The 18,655-nt window shown below is 36.6% G+C and overlaps 1 protein-coding gene across 2 annotated transcripts in view; it reads right to left on the bottom strand.

The window, feature by feature from the left end:
- Positions 1-18,655, bottom strand: part of PIK3C2A (phosphatidylinositol-4-phosphate 3-kinase catalytic subunit type 2 alpha) — a 56,799-nt gene that overhangs the window by 16,345 nt on the left and 21,799 nt on the right. For both annotated transcript variants that reach the window (XM_075425427.1, XM_075425428.1), the window contains exons 5-19: positions 15,615-15,735; positions 14,828-14,939; positions 13,880-13,959; positions 13,725-13,788; positions 11,177-11,320; positions 8,854-8,896; positions 8,553-8,766; positions 8,351-8,473; positions 6,548-6,715; positions 3,098-3,206; positions 2,415-2,557; positions 1,590-1,778; positions 1,034-1,127; positions 669-763; positions 175-355 (exon numbers count right to left, since the gene is read on the bottom strand). In XM_075425427.1, coding sequence (XP_075281542.1) covers positions 175-355; positions 669-763; positions 1,034-1,127; positions 1,590-1,778; positions 2,415-2,557; positions 3,098-3,206; positions 6,548-6,715; positions 8,351-8,473; positions 8,553-8,766; positions 8,854-8,896; positions 11,177-11,320; positions 13,725-13,788; positions 13,880-13,959; positions 14,828-14,939; positions 15,615-15,735 — 1,880 coding nt within the window. The remainder of the gene's footprint in view (positions 1-174; positions 356-668; positions 764-1,033; positions 1,128-1,589; positions 1,779-2,414; positions 2,558-3,097; positions 3,207-6,547; positions 6,716-8,350; positions 8,474-8,552; positions 8,767-8,853; positions 8,897-11,176; positions 11,321-13,724; positions 13,789-13,879; positions 13,960-14,827; positions 14,940-15,614; positions 15,736-18,655) is intronic.

Here is an 18,655-nt window from a genome sequence, read left to right as displayed (position 1 = left end):
CTTCATTAACCCATTAACTTGTTAAGTTAAAATGCAGACCATTACATTCATACAGCTTCCTATATATTTTATATAACATTGTATTGAATTTAGACTAAAAAGGCAATTGAGTGGATTGTTTTGAGGGTATACTCACTCTAATCTTCCTAAAGAATATTAAAAATACATACACACCTGCCGAGCAGATCCACTTGTTTGCTTTACTCTTTCTGCTACCATTCCAAAAAGCTGCACTAGTCTGGTCTGCTTCTCCAGCTCTTCCCTCAGCCTTTTTCCACAGACTGAAAGAAAAGCTCCAAGAATTTGCTCATACCTTACACCAAACTTTGTATCATACAGTGTATCCTTAAGAAGCCTGAAATAAAGAATTTAAGTGAAATTTTCCCAAGGAAAATACTGCAAAAAAATGCAATACAAACACCTTAAAAATATTTTAATGAATCAGTACTGTTATATCTGAATTTACTGATATACAGGTATAAAAGACAGTAAGTTTGTGCTTTGTTGAAGCACCATCTGCCTTTTCATAAAAAAACCAGGATCTACACTTTGCATATGCTCCATTCATAACATTAATTCTTATGAACTATGATATTAAGAATATTTTTTCTGGAAATATTAATCGTATAGCAAGCATTACGTGAACAATGGAACAAAGAACATCTTACCAATACAGGTAGTGCGCTATTCGAATGCTTCCCAGTGCTCGAGCCAAAAGAAATTTGACAAGAGCACTGTCAAGGTAGGTTTCATACTTCAATGCCTAAATACAAAGAAAACGAACTAAATGAGGTCTGGATTTAACTCCAGATCAAGACTAAAATTTTATGACTAATGCACAGACAGAATTGCCACAACTCCACAGAACAGTCACAGAGCAACTATTTACTCAAATTGTTTTCCATACCATGCATAAAGGTTATCAGGTATAGAAGCATACAACAGCACTTCTGCTGCTAGTAATCAGCAATTCCTTTGGTTTTTGAAGAGCAAAAAAAAAATTTCAAACTTCAGTGCAGGCAGAACACCTTACCTGCACAAACTGAGGGAGGAAGTCTGTTAACTCATCATCACTTAATGTCTCTATCCAACTCACAGCTGTATTTCGTACTTCCTGATCAGCAAACCTAGAAAGTCACCACAAATCCACATTAAGTTTATTCTGCTCATGTAGGATTGTTTTTTTCTTTTTTGAGATCAGCTAGATACATAAGGACCTATAAAAAAGTCTTTAATAGCTCAATATTAAGGACCTAGAAGTTTGAGGCCCTTCCATTGCCGAAGATGCAAACACATGTGTGTGCTCAGGACAAGCACACCAATCTCTCAAAACTTCAGTCTTGATAGCTTGGCTGTCTTGCTCTCCTGTCACAAAATTAGATTTTGGAATCCTAACCACTATTGCTATTCTTGCATTACACGACTTGCTTAAGCCTACGTGAATAAAGTAAGCATGCGTTCATCACTTTCTTTTGCTACAAGAAATTCAGCAATATTTTCCACAAGAACGCCATTCAGAATCTTCTACTGAAGAAGAGTCATTTAATGCACAACACACACAGAGAAGTAATTTATATTGTTATTCTTACTTTGAATCAAGTAGTTCCAGTGCAGCTAAGGGTGATAGAGGAGGCCACTGCTGAAGTAATGAATATATTTCTGGAAGACTTGCCCAGTCCCAATGAGGTGCACTAACCAGTATTTTTGGTAGGCTACTAGTATGACTATGACAATAATGTCGCTTCTCCCACAAAAATTCCTTATCTTCTTTTGATAGCCTGCAGACAAAAACATTTCAGTTTATAATGCACATTACAGACCATCACCTGAATAACCCCAATGCTACTGGTCATTGTATACCTGCAGATAATTTAACATACAAAATGGAATGAAATTAAAATGGCTATTTCCTCCACAAAAGTCAAGATGAGAAAAAAATAAAACCTCCAACATTATGGAAACAGTTGTTCAAAGTTATAATTTGGGCAGGACAAAAATAAGTTTTAGTATAATCTGAAATAAACCAAAATGTTAATGTTAGTTTGGTGGAGATGAGTGGGAAAGCCTGCCAGAAAAGCTTCCATGGCATATGAACAGCTACTGCTGAAACTGCCACTGCTCCCTGTAACTGAAGAACTGCCAAACAGGAACAGGCATCTATAGCAGCCAGCCAGAAGGGTGGCAATCTTGTAACAGGAGAATATTATGACATCAGCCATGGAAAGCACAACTAAATTCACTAGGTCAGCATCATTATTTCACAAGTTTAGTTCAGTCTTTTGTTATAAGTCTCCAAAGGTCTTCAAAATATACTAGAACCATATTAAAGAAATTTAAGAATAAATAAGCATTCCATAACCTAGCCACAAATTGTCACATACAAAGACACCATAGACAGAAAGAGATGAACATACCCAACAGTGTTATCCTTTGAGAGAATGGCAAGGAGACGTTCTCTCAATGGTTTTTCTAATGTTTCTATGGAATGGTGCACGGTAGTCTTTGCAGCTTGAGGAATTTTATATTCAATATCAAAAGCATGGGATGGAAAGTCAATCTGAAAAAAAAAAAACCAGACATGATGGAAGCCCTTAAGCACAGTACCAACCACGTTTTGGGACTGCTAAACCATATGTAACAAGGTGGTTCTTGTCGTATGTAACACGGCCTTCTCCACAGAGAAATTTGGACTCTGAATTTACAATAAGAGCTGCTCATGTTCTGTAAAGAAACCGGAATTGCTATTGTTTGGGCCTAGACAACTCCTATCTCAGCACACATTTCTACAGAATGTTTTTCAAAGATGTCTTCTCCCAGTACTGACAGCATGTACTACCAAGGCATCTCCATTTTCTTACTTCAAGACAGTGATTCACTAACCGACTCGTATACACTTACAGCAGCTTCCCATTCTTTGCCCTTCATGCTTAGTAATCACTATTCTATACTGGCTTTCAAATATGACTTAGCAACATTTACACTCTCCCCAAAAAACTAACTGATCTACTACCACCAACTGACCTCATACCAACATAAGAGTTATAAGTCACAACATGCAAACTAAACGTAGTCAGATCAAGTCAAAAGTATATATAACCTGCAATACTATTCTTTCCATATTTCCTTTCTTACTGGCCATCCCTGATGCATGGTGAAGATGTGATGAGGTCCAGAGTTGCAAGAGCTTTGTCCCAGAAGCTAACAATCTGAGGAAAAAAAAAAAAAGCATGTACAGGCATTAGTGTCACAGTGTTTACTTTAACAAGATATTAGTTATTAAAATACTACTTGGAGAAGACCAATGGTCACTACAAGGAAACAATTCCAAAGTATTAGCGTGGTATAGGAGGATAGTTCAAACAAAGTATGTGTTTCTACTGCAGAGATAAGAAAATATCTTATGAGTATTTCATTACTGACGTTCAGAAAAGAACACAGGAAATCAAACTGTGCTAGCTGATACAGTTCAGAGCTTAAACGAAAATTATGATCAAAGTGTCATATGAATTTATTTCTTTCACTGGATGTCTCCTGTACTTTAAGTCTTTTAAAACACTGCATACAACTTCAAGGCAGAAAACGCAGAGGAAAAAGTCCAGTGCTGACCGAGCTAGATTAAGTGCTCCCTGTTTCTTAAGGGAGAACAGGAATACTTTTGCCTCTGAGGAATAACCTGAACACCTGTACCTTCTTACCCACTCAGAAAAAAGCCATAGGCATACGAACATTACAGACATCGCCAGTTGCCTGGACTTTCTAGCTTACTAGATCCTGCAGGCGCATATCAGACGATGTTTGTATTTGCCAGTCTATTCCAATTATTAATACCATTTCCAGCTGCAGTACTTTAATTTACTTCATAAATCGGTTATGTGCTGACGTTAGGTCCAGAAAACTTCTATCAGTCTTTAAAAATCAAAATTCAGTCTTCAAATGACCACATGATGGCCCAGCCTTTAGTAAATTTTGAAAGATGTTTTAGGGTTTATATGTGTTTAAATAAAAGAACAGTTCTTTTCATGTAAATATTGATTAACTGGGAGCTTATGATGCCAATAAAAATTAATCATGCCACTAAAGCATAACGGAACATCTTGTTCTTCTTAATAATTCTCCAGTTTAATACATGTGCCACAGCCTCCTGTCTCATCCACAAGTAAAGATATTTTCAGGCACTCCACACACTTCATCTGAAGGGATTTTAGCTTGACTATGGATTCTTCCAAAGCACATACATGACCTTTTATTCTTCCTATGTTTTAGTTAGCTACAAGTTTTAGCTCCTGCCTGCTACTGATGCTATTCTCAACTGAAACTGGAGTATTTGGTTAGTATCTTGAATTACCTAGGTTTGGATTTAATTTCTGTAGGCTGCAAGTGGATTAGACCACTAGCATCTCACAGCTGCCACATACAGACCATTCAGTAAACCCTGGTGCAACACATTCTACTGTAGCACTCCGCACAAACAGAAAATAGTTTTCTCCCCAAACTACTATGAGAACACCATGCAGCATGTAGTCAAGATAAATTTGAAATTCAAATAAAAACAAAAGCTATGTTTTCAATCAAATACTGTGAAGTGTGATATTTAGATAGGAGACTGAAATGCAAGATTTAAACAGAAGGCTGAAATAAGCATCATTTACAAAAAGAAGTCCAAGTTTCAGCAGTGACTGAAAGCAGCTGCGGGCCATCTTTGCAATGCAGGAAAGCCTAAACTCTTAAGTACCCCCAAGCTGTTGGAACTGCCACCATACAAAAGGGGAAGCGCAACAAGTAGACCCATATCTAGAACCAGAGGATGCAAACCACATGGAACAGGCATAAAGCAATACATAGCAGTAACTCTCCAGGAAAGACTTGGTTGTCCTTCTGCAGCCTTGGTTGGCAATTAGATAATTTAAGCTTCCAGTAAGACCTAGAAGTCAGACACACATATAAAGAGGAAATTTTAAGCATAAGTCTTGAAGCTATTTCGCAACACTGTGATCAATTCTGCAACATCATGCCTAATTCTGGCATCCATGGTTCAAGTCTTTTGCTTAACATTTCACTGAATAGGTACCGAAGTGCTAAGCATTTTGGAATACACTTCATAATGAAAATTTCAAAGACAAAGGAAACTTAAACAAATCCAGGAACACTTCACCGAGGAAAGTTACAGCAGGCTTTTCATTCTTAGTGAAAAAGGTGTAACAGGATCCAGCAGCTGTACATGAAGGAAGGCCACTTCATACTAGAAATACGCCGTAAGTTTAACACAGTTGTTAATTATCTCTTTATTTTAATTTTAAATTGTTAAATAAATCCAGCTCTGAATCAAAAGGAGTAATTTCAGAACATCCTGGGATCTCTATTACTCTAACAGGCTGATAGAAGTACTGACCTTTTTTTCTTATCTATGAAAATACATCTGTATTTTAAAATATATCTAAATTTCAAGATATTATTTTTATTCTCTTGCTGGCTTATATATTACCACCCTATTTTCAGATTTAGGAATTTTTAAAAGGATTAAAGAAAAAAAATCAATATATCCAAAATTCTCCGGTTTGGCTCTGTAAACTTATGGAACATGCAGCACTGAGTATTTTGCAACCAAGGTAAAGATGCCTCTAGAGAATAACAATACTTGGAAATACTCCAGACCTTAAATTAAAGGTCTTTTGTTTCTAAAAATTTGAGCCATCACCATGTTTTGCTCTACAAACAGGATTGGGTGAAGGTAAGAGCTATTCTTTCCTATCTTAAAAATGTTTTAAGGCAAAAGTGACATGATGGAAGCATAGCACATTGTTTACCTGCTGTCAGGATTCTGTTCTGAATTGCACTAGACACTGTTCCTGCTGAATCCAAGGCTTGACTTGCTGCAAACGCTTTCTTTTACAAGTTGCATTCTCTGTCACCATGGCTTATGATTTGGCTGAGAACTGGCTGTTTACACTTCGTCTGCTAGAATATATGTGAATACTAACTGAACTGCCTGTAGCCAATATAATGTGCTTTTAGATCTTCTAACCAGATATCAGAACTTGTGAAATGCCACCTACCAAGACCATACTCCTTCAGTAGCAGTGAGGCTATCAGTTCAGTAGACAGTGATACCTGCAGATACTTTAACTGCATATGACTTACAGGGCAACACCTGAATGTCAGCAGATTCCCCAAAGGACAACTTGAGTTACACTTACATACTCAGATGCTGCACACTTGCAAACAGTTGGTACTAACATGACCACTTTCGGCCCATATTACTATGCAGATAAACTGCAAATAAAGTCACTTTCATCCAAACAGCAGTCATTTCCTCGAGCAGGTAAGTTTTTTCAGCCAGTTAGATGGAAATACTGCAACACAGCACAGTGTTTTGTACTCTATTTAACTTCAAGTATTATTTCCGTAACAACGCAGTTTACAATTCTTACCTGTATCGTGGCCTACTACATTCAGTGACAGAGAAGCAGGTTCTCTAGTTATGGGAATAGAGTAAGCTTTATATAGAGTAAGTTGTACTAATAATCTTACCCATATCTCCGATACCTACCGCCTAAAATCAAAAAGAGGTAGAGAAACCTGACCCAAAATTTCTGGGCCCTTTCTCTGCTTGTTTGAGTCGGGAGAACTCCCACTACTTTGATTTAAGATTCCAAACAAAGTCAGACATAAGACTGATTCCAAAGGCAGCTGTGAAATCTGGACAGGGAAAATTATTCTGTAAAATAAAAATATTAAAAATAACTCAGTCAGAAGACAGACAGTTGTTAGTAAGTTACAGGCTTATCCATATAACCCAACCTGCTTTCAAAAAATTAATTAACATTGAAGAACAAGTGTTACATTTCCACGCAACTATATTTCACTCCACTTTTATCTCCCATACCAATAGTGTGCAAAACCTGCTAAATTACACTTCTGCATTGTAGTCAGATTTCAAACAACCCTTTTGAATCTTTGTCAATTAAATCACATTCCTTACTCAGAACCACACTATCCAGCATAACCAGTCTTCCCACTCTACTTCAATAGGAGACACACATTACCATGTTAGCTGCCTCCTAATCTCTCGCATTTAGTCAGCTGACAATAGTTTCCCATCCGAAAGAAAGAATCTATTAAGAACTACTGAAAGCTAAATTCAAATGGTACAAAGCCAGCATCCATAAAGAAAGCAGCTGAAGACTACACACCTCACTGTGCAATTCAAACTCTGATTTTTGTTTACACTGTTTTTGTTGCTTAAAATGTGCTTTAAGTTTGATTTTCTGTAACACGCCAAAATATCATTCTAAAAGTTATCACAGCATATTACTAAGCCAGTTACACTATAAAACACCACAATTATATCAAGCAGCTTGTAAGCAAATTTATCACATCTTTCACTGTTATACACTAGTACTTGCTAGCAAACGATCTGACAATCCCTTGCATCATCAGGGAAAAAAAATGATAGGAGCATTCTCTGAAGGCAGGTATTCTAGAACCTGAAACTTTCATTCCTGGTCTGAAATAATTTGTCACTGTAGACTTTCAGGGTATTCCTCATGATCTATCTCTTTGACCTTTAAAAACAGTCAGGAAAATAGACATAGGGCAACATGGAGCTCACATGAAGCTCCAGTTATGAAAGGCTGCCTCACAGCTATTAAGTGGAAGAGAGTAAGCTGTGCATAGATAATGAAAAATACTTTCCTTTCTCAGTTATCAGATATCACCCACTATTCTCTCCTTATTTCTTCTCTGCGTGCCCTTCCTTCTTCCTTTCTACCCTCTACCCCTGCTCCATAAATAGAAACTGAACTTTCTTAGCTCAAACCAGACAGTCTCACGTGCTATAGGCAGATACTCTTAAGCACTTCTGCATCTGCTCTCTTTGTAGAAATAATCCTAAATTAGATGTTTAAACTCAGATACAAGGTTGTTACAATGTATTTGGAACAAACAACGATTCAGCATTAACGTTAGTAAAAATGAGTTGCTTTTCCTCCCCATTTGCATTATTTGAGCACTGCTTATAAATAAGCTTAATTCATCCTTCTTCAGGCAGTACAAGCTGTTCCCATTACAAGGGATGCTATGACCTTCCCAACTCCTTATAACTGTATACTAGAAACACATTAGCACAGGCACTTGTCCAGCACTTCCATTCCCACTTTTAAGAGGAGTGGTGAAATACCATTTGGAAAAGTATTTATGATTTTGGTCAGTAAGTATCAGGCATTGTTCTTGCAAAACTTCAAATGGAATCTGAGGCAAGAGCTGCTTGAATGACTGCATTCAGCAGCTAGCTAGGTAGGCACTAGCTAAACCAAAATATTATAGTGAGTTTTAGCATGTTAAAGTCACTTACAGTTCATCCCATTTAATCAAGTAGAAGAAGTTCTTGTATGTGCCAACCTTCTTGGACTGAACAGGTTTAAACAGATCTTTTCCATTATGGGTCAGAGAACAAATCAAGTAGTATTTTTCATAACTGGACAAGGAAAAGAAAGCAAATTAAATGAAAAAAGTCTACAAAAGGATGAATTTTACAATTAATAAATATTACTCACTTTGATACCCAACCAGGAGAAATCCCATGTGCAGCAAATATTGTGAACTGGAGATGTTCTGTGGCAGTACATGCTTCCTTAGTACTCTTACTATCTTTTGAAGAAATTGCTGCAGAACTGCTACAAGAATTCACGTGGAGTTGCAGAAGGGCCTCAACGGCTCTTGTTAGCTGGTCTACACTCACTGTCAAAGGGTTTTCAGGCTGCAGTGAACCTAAATTGTAATTTATCTTTAATGCATATCTTCCTAAAACAACCACTTGAAAGTAGTTTTCAAATAAAATTGAAGACCTTTACTCACCAGATAAGCTCTTGCTAGTGTCATCACCACATTTTAAGGATACCTACACAGTAAAGTTAGAGCAAATTTCAGTACCAAGAAACCCATATTAATTTTCTATTGCTCTTAAGTATCTTGCACAGAAATGATGAACCATCTGAATTACGCTCATGTTTGGGTTTATGTAACACATCTTTTTACTCAAAGTTCCTCAAGAGTTAACTGACAGCATCACAATTTCTGTATCATGCAGCTACTATTCACCAACGTCAAAAGCTCATGTTTTGTCAAGTCAGAACTATTCTGACACCCTTTATGAACTCTTAAAAGACACAGTACATTGGAATATTGCTCAGGATACTGTGACTTCTTCGAGAAGAGAAAAAACTCTGTCAGGGCTGCTATGCATGAAAACAGCAACTGTTAGCTCTATTACCCAGTAACCTGTCTGAACAGCTGTTTTCTTTGTGGCACTTGTTAAGGTATCTTTTGTAGGCAAAGTTACTATAAATGCAGAGAATAGAAAAAAACATTCAACAACTGAGAAAACCGAACAGCAAGTACTGTCACTTTGTACAGTCTGCTGTGTTTGCTTCTTGTTCTGCCAAACATGAAGTCTAAACATGATAGAGTCTTACAACAATGTCTAGTCTCAACAAGGACACTGTTGCAGCCAGCAGGTGACAAACAAATCATGGGAATTTACTCCCTTCTAGTAAGGAAGGGTTTCATGCCAAATTCAACTTCTAACAAGCCTAAAACTTTTAATGAAAAGTAAGTTTGTGATTTAAAAACAGAACCCAGTGAATTCCTAATACTTCAGAGAAAGCCCGTTTGCCACAATTGCTGCAGAAAAATAAAGCTCTCCTTACATTTTTAGTGTATTCATTGAGCTTCTCATCAACATTAAGTTTTAACTACCAAACCCCTTCACTTTCTTATAAAGAAGTGCAGAAACTTGGGGGGGGCAAATCACACCATTTTCCACTTTCAGGAAAGCTGACAGGTATGATGGAAATATACGGCAAGTAGTGCAAGTACTTTTGGATGGCAGGATGCCAAAACTGTTGAAAAAGCACTATACATGTAATTTTCTACTTGACAATCTACTCTTTTCTTTTAGTTTTTGGCCACTTCTTCCAACCACAAAACAACTACTTAAAAAAAAACAAACAACACACACAACAAAGAGAATCCCCAAACTATCTTACATAAGGTTTAGATGCAACTGGCTTCAATCTTTACAGCAATTTAGTTTCTGAAAGCAATCCTGTATGCCTTCATACACATTGCCTTAAACCGTAATGTTCATCACAAAAGAATTACAGGGCTCTACCAATCAAAAAATACTATGCCAGTAGAATGTGAAAAAGGTACTTTTTTAAAAGTTATTTTTACACCGTAATCTAATTAATTCTACAGCTTTCTCCTATCAAAAAACAAACATTGCAGAAATTTGATATGCTGTATTTCACTGTTTTCTTATTAGATCTTCTGCATTTCCCTGCCACAAATTTAGTTCTTGTGACAATCATATTTATTTGGTCCATGCATTTTGCAAGATTTCAGCTCAGTATTACAAATGCATCACTGAACTGATAAAGCCAAAAGTGTATAGAGCAGCACATGAATCGCCACTTTAATAAGGCAGCAGGACAACAGAAACAGTATTACAAGACTACTTAGCTTTTTTATTTGCACACTTCTCCATTTAATGACTGTTTTTGACAACGTGACTTGAGACCAATTCTGTTCAATTGAACTGTTCATTATAAGGCAGTTTTATCAAAGTCTGTGCCATCTGAGAGATTTTTATTTTGGTCCATATGCTCAGGAATGCAGGAGCAAGAACTGTTAAGAGTTAAGATGCTATTGCAATTCACATAAATACTGCACAGAAAATACATGATGTGAATTCCCTCTTTAAGCACAGCTGCATTGATTTTAGACAGCATGAGCTAGCTGTCGGTTTTCCTCAGATTTAGTAGCATCTACTGTGACACAAATCCGTAATTACATAACCAGAAAAGAGTATTCTAAAACTAGTTTTAAAAAAGTCATTATTTAGAACAGGAAAAGATTCCAAGAGCAAGTGATCAATGCATTAACAGCAAAGAGATGTTAAAATAAATGGAAGATACCAGGTAAAATAGAATAAAAGCACTATACATGTAATTTTCTACTTGACAATCTACTCTTTTCTTTTAGTTTTTGGCCACTTCTTCCAACCACAAAACAGTCATAACTGACTGAACTGTTGCTGGTATTTGCAACCACCAAAGATTACGAAATAGTATTTATTAGTGTTAAAAAGCGTATCTCAGAATGCAGTGTGAAAGTTTACCTCAGCATTTTTAGTCCTCGGAAGATTAACAGCCCTCCTTAGCTTCTTTACTGATTCCGTTATTGCAGGAGTCTCTACACAATCCAACGTAGAACAGATTTTTCTGACAATCTTAATTACTTGCTCTACTGCTTTATGCTGGTTCTAATAAGGAATGTATGAAAGAACAGATTGATCTGATCATAGCTGTGAAACCCAGTATTGCTTTAGTTTTTGTTATTTTTTTCAGAATTGCCAAGAAAATGTCATTATGAGATGCATCTCAATTACATCAAACTATGGTGTAACAATTTGGTGAAACAAAAACCTCAGTATTGAGAACTTCCTTAGTACAGATTCTAGAACGGCGTCCTAGGAAACATTTTGACGTTTCCAACGATTTCTCTACTAAGTTGTAGGCAGACAAGTATTTTCTAATGAGATATTAAGCTCAAATTCCCCCATAGCATTAAAAAAAAAGGCAGTTCAAAACAGATATTCAATTAGTGCGAGGAAGGAACACTAAAGAAGCAGTGTTTCAATTTCAGCCCTCTTAAAACAAACACATAGGTTCAAACTGCACTTACACTACAGTAGTTTCCCTACTGGAACTTTATCTTTTTTACTTCATCTTAATGTACTTTCGAAAAAGTTTGTTGCAGCTTTTGTCTTACATATCACTTATTTTAAATGGTGATGCCAGATCAAGCAATTGCAAACTGTCACCTTGGAGAAGGAAAGGAAGGGCAATTGCACACTTACAGGAATCTTTTTTGATAGGAATAGATCAGCTTCTTATCAGAAAATGAAAACGTTTGTAAGCTGTTTAAGATGAATTCAAGATGCTCCTAATATTCCCTTCCTCCTCCTCTTCAAACAGCAGAAAATCCACTTAATTTAAATCTAAATAATCCCAGATTTCTTGGGTTTTGTTTTTTTAATATAAGCAAAGTCTTTATCCCATTTTAAAGAATACATATAGAAAATGAAAATATTTGCTTCAAAATAACTCACTTTTAAAAGGCTTAACGTACAGGTTTCTTTCACAACCACTTATGAGCACTTACAACTATAAAAGAGGGACTAGTGTAATCCTCTTGGTAAGATGTAAACTGATTCCCAGTCCCCATCCCCCCAGACATATTCTCACGACCTTCCTACAAGTCGATAGCAAAGAAGCCATTTGAATCAAAAAGTTTTGGGATGGGGAATTACCTGGCAACAATTAACTTTAATGGTTATTTTCTTACCAGGACAAAGTCAGAAGACATGGTAAATATTTAAGCCATACTTTCAAAATTAACACTTTGAAGATAACAGCTGTTTTGGCACACAAAAAGCAAAATTTTAACTGCTATCATCCTTGTAGGCTCTCGAATTAATCTCAATTAAAAGACAATAGTTAACTTTAAAAGTGTCCAGCAATGTGAAATCAAAGGTATTTACAGATTACTTTGTTTCACTTTGATTAGCAAACTTCAACTACTGAATATGTACAGGAATTCACTTCTGGAAGTGATCATCATCACCTACAAGCTACATCTCCCATCCTCAAAAAAAACATAGAAAGAGTAGAACAGAAGTCTGAATTGAGATGTTTTGCACTCCTCACCTCAGCCTGTGAAAACACAGTTAAACAAGCAAGCTGAAGTGGCTGCAAGAGCAAAGCAACAAAAACACCACCATATCAATGAGCAGTAACATCTCACTCTTCTACAAAAAGATTGTGTTCAAAATTACCCTTGAGAACATGGCGAATCACCATCAAGGGAATTAAATAAGATTCAGAGAATACGTAAATAGTGGACATCAGTGCATTCCTGAAGAGGCAAATACAGTAGAAATGAAAAATTCATTTCAAGACTGTTCTTAGAGAAACTGTTTAAGAAATATGGTTCTCTAATGTTTAAGAATTTAAGACTCCAAGTCACATAACTATCAGGAGTTAAACTAAGCTCCTCCACCTAAAATGAGTAAAGCAGGTTGTCTTCAGCTAGCTTTTGCATTTGGGAAATTGCTGCAAACTACTCCGCATGCAAGCTGTTTTAAGCTATCTATCATACACTGACATAGACAATGGTTTTGACAGTGTATTTTACATTAACTCAATACTGCAGAGTAAGATGCACTTTGTGTAGAACTTACTTGTATGTTCCAAATATGCTTCAGTTGTAACTCCCATTGTACACAACTATTACTGCTCACTTTTGTGTAGATTCTTATCTGTTACCAATATATCATCCATGCCTGACAACTGACATAGTCAGGATTCAGACCTTTTCCCTATTCCCCTATATTAATCTATTCCAGCATTTTTGAGGAAAAGGTTATTTTGCACCCTAGGACTTGGAAGGTACATTTCTAGTTGTGACAATTAGGTAATTAGTTTGCAAGATAAGCTGGAAAGAAAATAGGAAAAGCAATCTAAAAATCTATGATTCCAAATTTACATTTGACAGCCTGTTCAGATCTGTTTCCCCAAGAATACCTGCAAGTCTTTTTCCAACTACCTCATTAGTAAACTTTCTCATGCTACTTTTGATTCAGCAATAATTTACGATGCCCTTACCTCATTTTTAAGAGCTATATTAACTTGCTTGTGATACGTATCAAGAAGCTCTTCAATAGAAGACCTGCAAGGAATAGTAATTACTGAATGTAAGTGCAAGAGCATAACATAATCTTGGTCAGCAATTCAGCAGTGTGCTCGATTACCAAAATTACCTTATAGTAGGTTCTCTGAAAGGCTTTTCTACTTTGTAGAGGTGTTTGGTTAGATTTATTGGTGTTCTGTCATCATCTTCCTGCAATAAAATATTAGATATTAAGTCCAGTTCTCACCTTTCTATGATTTGTAATACTGCTTTAGAAGCTTCATTACTAATATCTGTGGAGTAGAAGGTGATCTCTTCAAAAGTGAAAAGAAATAACTAATCAACAGCCTATGAAATGTGTACACATTGGGACAAAGGGAAGAAACAGCAATTGAGTGCCTAACTATGCAGATATCAAACATTCCTCCCTTCCTCTTTGATAGTCTGATACATATCTAATTAAACTCAAAAACTGTCCACTACTTTTATTTAACTCTGAAATTTGCTGCTTCTCTTTCAGGCCTCAATTTTAGTCCAAACGCTTGCATACTTTTTCCAGCTATGGTACTTGGTCTAGTAAGAAACATTATCCACGTTTATATTATTTGCCTTGAAAAAAATCAGTATGTATTTCACTTCGTAGAATCATAGAATCATTAAGGTTGGAAAGATCATCAAGTCCAACCGTCAACCCATCACCACCATGCCCGCTAAACTGCGTCCTGAAGTGCCACATCCACACATGTTTTTGAACGCCTCCAGGGATGGTGACTCCACCACTTCCCTGGGCAGCCTGTTCCAACGCCTGACCACTCTTTCAGTAAAGAAATTCTTCCTAATATCAGTCTAAACTTCCCCCGATGCAACTTGAGGCCATTGCCTCTCATCCTATTGCTAGTTACTTGGGAGAAGTAGAAGTATAGTACTCCATGTAAGAGAATACAATTCCCGACACCAAGCAGAAATACTAATTTGTTAATGACACAAAAAGGTTACACCTCAGATTGCATCAACTCTGATGCAAACTCCCAACCTCTTGGAAGATTTATATCGCTGCTGCAGTTTAGGAGGTACTTACTGTTCGTGCCAGATCTCTGCATATTACACTATGGGTCAAGAGCTGCAGTTTGATTTCTGTATCCCACTTCCTACAGTTCTGAATATATTCATGACTTCCTACACAGTGCTTACTGTTAAACAAAAGAAAGCTATAGTTACGCCAAAAATATGCAGTGTTTTTCAAAAAACTCACATGGAATATCTAATACAACCAACCTGTTGGCTCAAACTAAGGAAGCGGTGAATCAACCTCCACACCATACTACCTGATCCGACTTTTACTTCTGCAGAAGTTTTAGTATACTATTACAGGTACCCATACTTCTGCTAAAGCTCTTAACTACTGTGGGTAACAATGAAACCAAATATTCTAACCCAGAAAGCAACTGGAGATTTGTAAACCATTACTTTTGGGGAAAACAATGAAAACACACAAACACCACCACAGATTATTTCAGATTATTAGATATCATCAGTAGATGTTTTTTTCCTGGTTGCTGGGATTCAAAGAGCAGCTGGAAACTAGAACATCCATCCACAGAAATGCACTAGAAATCTGCATCTGAAAAAACCTGTGTGTGTTCAACACAACAGATGGCAGATTAGAACAGATTTCTAGGAAGCTGTCGAGAACCTACCTTGCTGTATCCCAGAGTAACTCTAAAGACTTCTAATCTTTGTGCAAAATGTGACTCCTATATTTTTGTCTTCTGCTTTCACACATTTGATTGTGAAAGATATACTTTCCAGTAACTGTATCATGAAAAACCATAATGTTAAATATTGATGAAAAAGAGTTTGCTTACTTCTGTAAAACTTCTTCTTGGCCACAGACTTTCAGGATATAGCTGCCAATGTCCACTTCATTCAAGTCATCATGCACCCAGCAAAGTGCCTGCATTATTATAAGCTCAACAGGGGAACTCACTGTTTAAAGAAATTACATCTAGAAGTTAAATATAAACCTATAGCAAGTGATATTAACCACTGTTCACTCAAACTGTAGTTACTGGAATTTATTTTTATACTTGTGAGGTAAGATTCTTATGCATCTATAATTTCCTAAATTTCATAGTTTGAGATCTTCACTTTTTTTCTCCTGCAAAGAAAGGCATAAAACCTGTTTGTAGTTTAAGAAATCAATAAATCCTTTTTTAGATTAGGATACAGTGTAGTCACTCGACCAAAAGTACAAAAACAGTCTGCAGTCTGTTTTCCAAAAGTTTTTGGGGAGAGCTTTTTTTTTAATTATAAATTTGCCTTATTTAGCTAGGGCTTCATATAACTAAGTGATCCCAGAGCTGCTTAAAGTTTAAAAATCATTATCTGAGGAGTGGGAGATGGAACTTCTCTATTTCTTCTGCTTTTGAGGAAGCGAGTACTGCAGCTGTAGCAGAGGGAAATCCTCCCAAAACTCCTTTTTTTTTTTCTTTTTCCTTTCCATTTGTCTAGAACAGTTTCCACATTTTACAGATCAGATCTCAGTAGGCATCACTAAGCCTTTGCAAAAAACTATTCTTAACCACCAATACTTTCACATCAGGCTCCAAACGCTTTTCTGAGAAGTCTTTGTCTCCCATCCAGCAACTACAGAGCAAAAGAAATAATTCCAGTCAAACCCAAAATCCATTCCCCCACAGCCACCAGCTGTCACTGACAAAAAAATACATAGATATGTTTTAACACCACAAACGTTTTAAGTACTAAATACTAAATGTCTACCCCCTCTACCTAGTTTCTGATCTTCTCCTTTAAATCGTTTGCAAACAATGTCATTAAGTGCCCCAAAATTCTGTAAAAAACACTGTATGAAAGAATTTATTTTTTCATCACCACCTTCAGAGTGTTTTTTTCCTCCCCTCTAGGGACCTTACTCATTTTCCCGATTGTTTTTTTATGAAAGAAATGCTACTACTGTGGTGGATACCAGAGAGGTAATGGCACAACAATATTTTCCACAAGACAATGTAAGTGCTTCATCTCATTAACAGATGACTAATTACTGCAAACATAGAGCATTTCATAGCATATGAAGAATGAGTATGTGGAATTCAAGAACAAGGAATGGTAAGAAGTATGAATTCAGAAACACTATTGAACTCATTATTAAGACTATTTAAGATGGTATTAATCTAGAGCGAAATTGCTGTACTACTTTCAGCAGAGAATGCAGTGGTTGATAAGAGAAAAAAGACGCAGTAACAATTTATGGGCTATAGTCATAGGCTGCACTGGTGAAGGTCTGTCAGTCCTGCAGAGCCTAGTGGGGTGATGCACAGATAACGTTACCACCTTTTTCCTGCCCATCATCTTATTGAAAGACATTGATTTCTTGCTGACACACAATGATTGCTCAGGTAGACTTGTACTTCCATGTAAAGTCTAATAACAAATGCAAAATTAATAGGTATACCCAAATAAACTCTAAAGTTCTTCCGTTTCCCTCCTAGGGGTCCTTTCTACACATTGAATTGTGAGAACACTGAAAGCCTGCAGGTCCTTCTCAGCAGGACTGAAAGCCATACTACAGTAGTTCTAACGGTAGGAAGCTAAGGTATGCAACAATTAGACCAAGGACAGAAGGAATTCAAGGAAGTGAATGACTTTAAATACACATATTACTAGTCACGTATGAGCTACAGATACCTATCTTTCACTAGCTATGGAAGACAAGTAGTTTAACTATGATTAGTTTCAGCATCAGAAAAAGCATGAGAGCAGAAAGTACAAAGAGTAAGATATGTGGGGCTAGAATGCAAAACACATTCCAAGGTATTCACAAAACTTCTAGAAATGAAGACCTGAAACCGTAATATTTTAGTTATAGAAAGGATTAAGCCTGTAATATTAGCAAAGTGTAATCTTACGGATGAAGAGCAGAAACCCTTCCCAGGCTACACTTCGTCCACCTCTTTCTTAACAGAAGAGTATTCAATCACAGCAGAATAACTATAAGGCCCAGCAAATTATACTATAGAATGAAAACACGCATTAAGAGCTTGTTTTCCAATAAAGCAGCTAGTTTAAGTGAGTAATAGAGTAACTTCGCATCTTTTGAGAACAGCCAATTTCAAATCATTTACACTGTTACAGATAGAGAATCAAATCATAAAAAACCCACCCCAGAACAGATCCACTACCAGGTGACACGGTCTGGGAACAGGAACCCTCACAAGGGCTAAGTGACAACAGCAGTAGAGGGGTAAAAAGCAAGTTGCTCCTGAGGTAATTTATTATCAGTTATTTTATCACCAAGAATTCCCAGAAGTTGACAACATCCAGTTACAGCCTTTAATACAAACATGCTGTGCAGTCTTGACTGTACAGAGAATACAAATTTATGTACAAGAACAAGGCAAACCTGAAGTTCCATCCCAAACTGATATTCCTGATTACCCACAAAACTGGGCCAGATAGCTGTGGCACATCATGCCAGTATTATTTTAGTGTTTGTGTTCACAAGCATATACTGAAGTCAAGTAATAGATAATATCAGCATATATCCTTACTTCCCCAAAGCAATTTGTCCGAATTTTTAGACAGCCTGCAAGAGTTTGTTTAAACATATGTTAGAGTGTTTAAATAAAAAATTAAATCAAAAGTTAAGAATCTCAGTCCTGGTGTTATTGTCCCCTCAATTACCACGAAGTAGGTCAAATTCTTGGGAAAAAAAAAACCACAAAACTGCTTTAACATTCCCAGCCACGGACAGAATAGTGATTCTGGTTTTCTTAGCTTTCCTTTTAAAAAAAAAAAGTTTCACTTTCTCAGCTTCTACATTTTTTTCTGATGGAGGCACTGACCCAGAATTAGGTTTGTTCTTACCTTTTTTGCACATTCTCCACAA

The sequence above is a fragment of the Opisthocomus hoazin genome, chromosome 7 (assembly GCF_030867145.1).
Source record: "Opisthocomus hoazin isolate bOpiHoa1 chromosome 7, bOpiHoa1.hap1, whole genome shotgun sequence".
In the NCBI taxonomy this organism is placed as follows: domain Eukaryota; kingdom Metazoa; phylum Chordata; class Aves; order Opisthocomiformes; family Opisthocomidae; genus Opisthocomus; species Opisthocomus hoazin.
The sequence above is the reverse complement of the archived record's forward strand: the minus strand, read 5'-3'. Positions and strand labels throughout refer to the sequence as shown.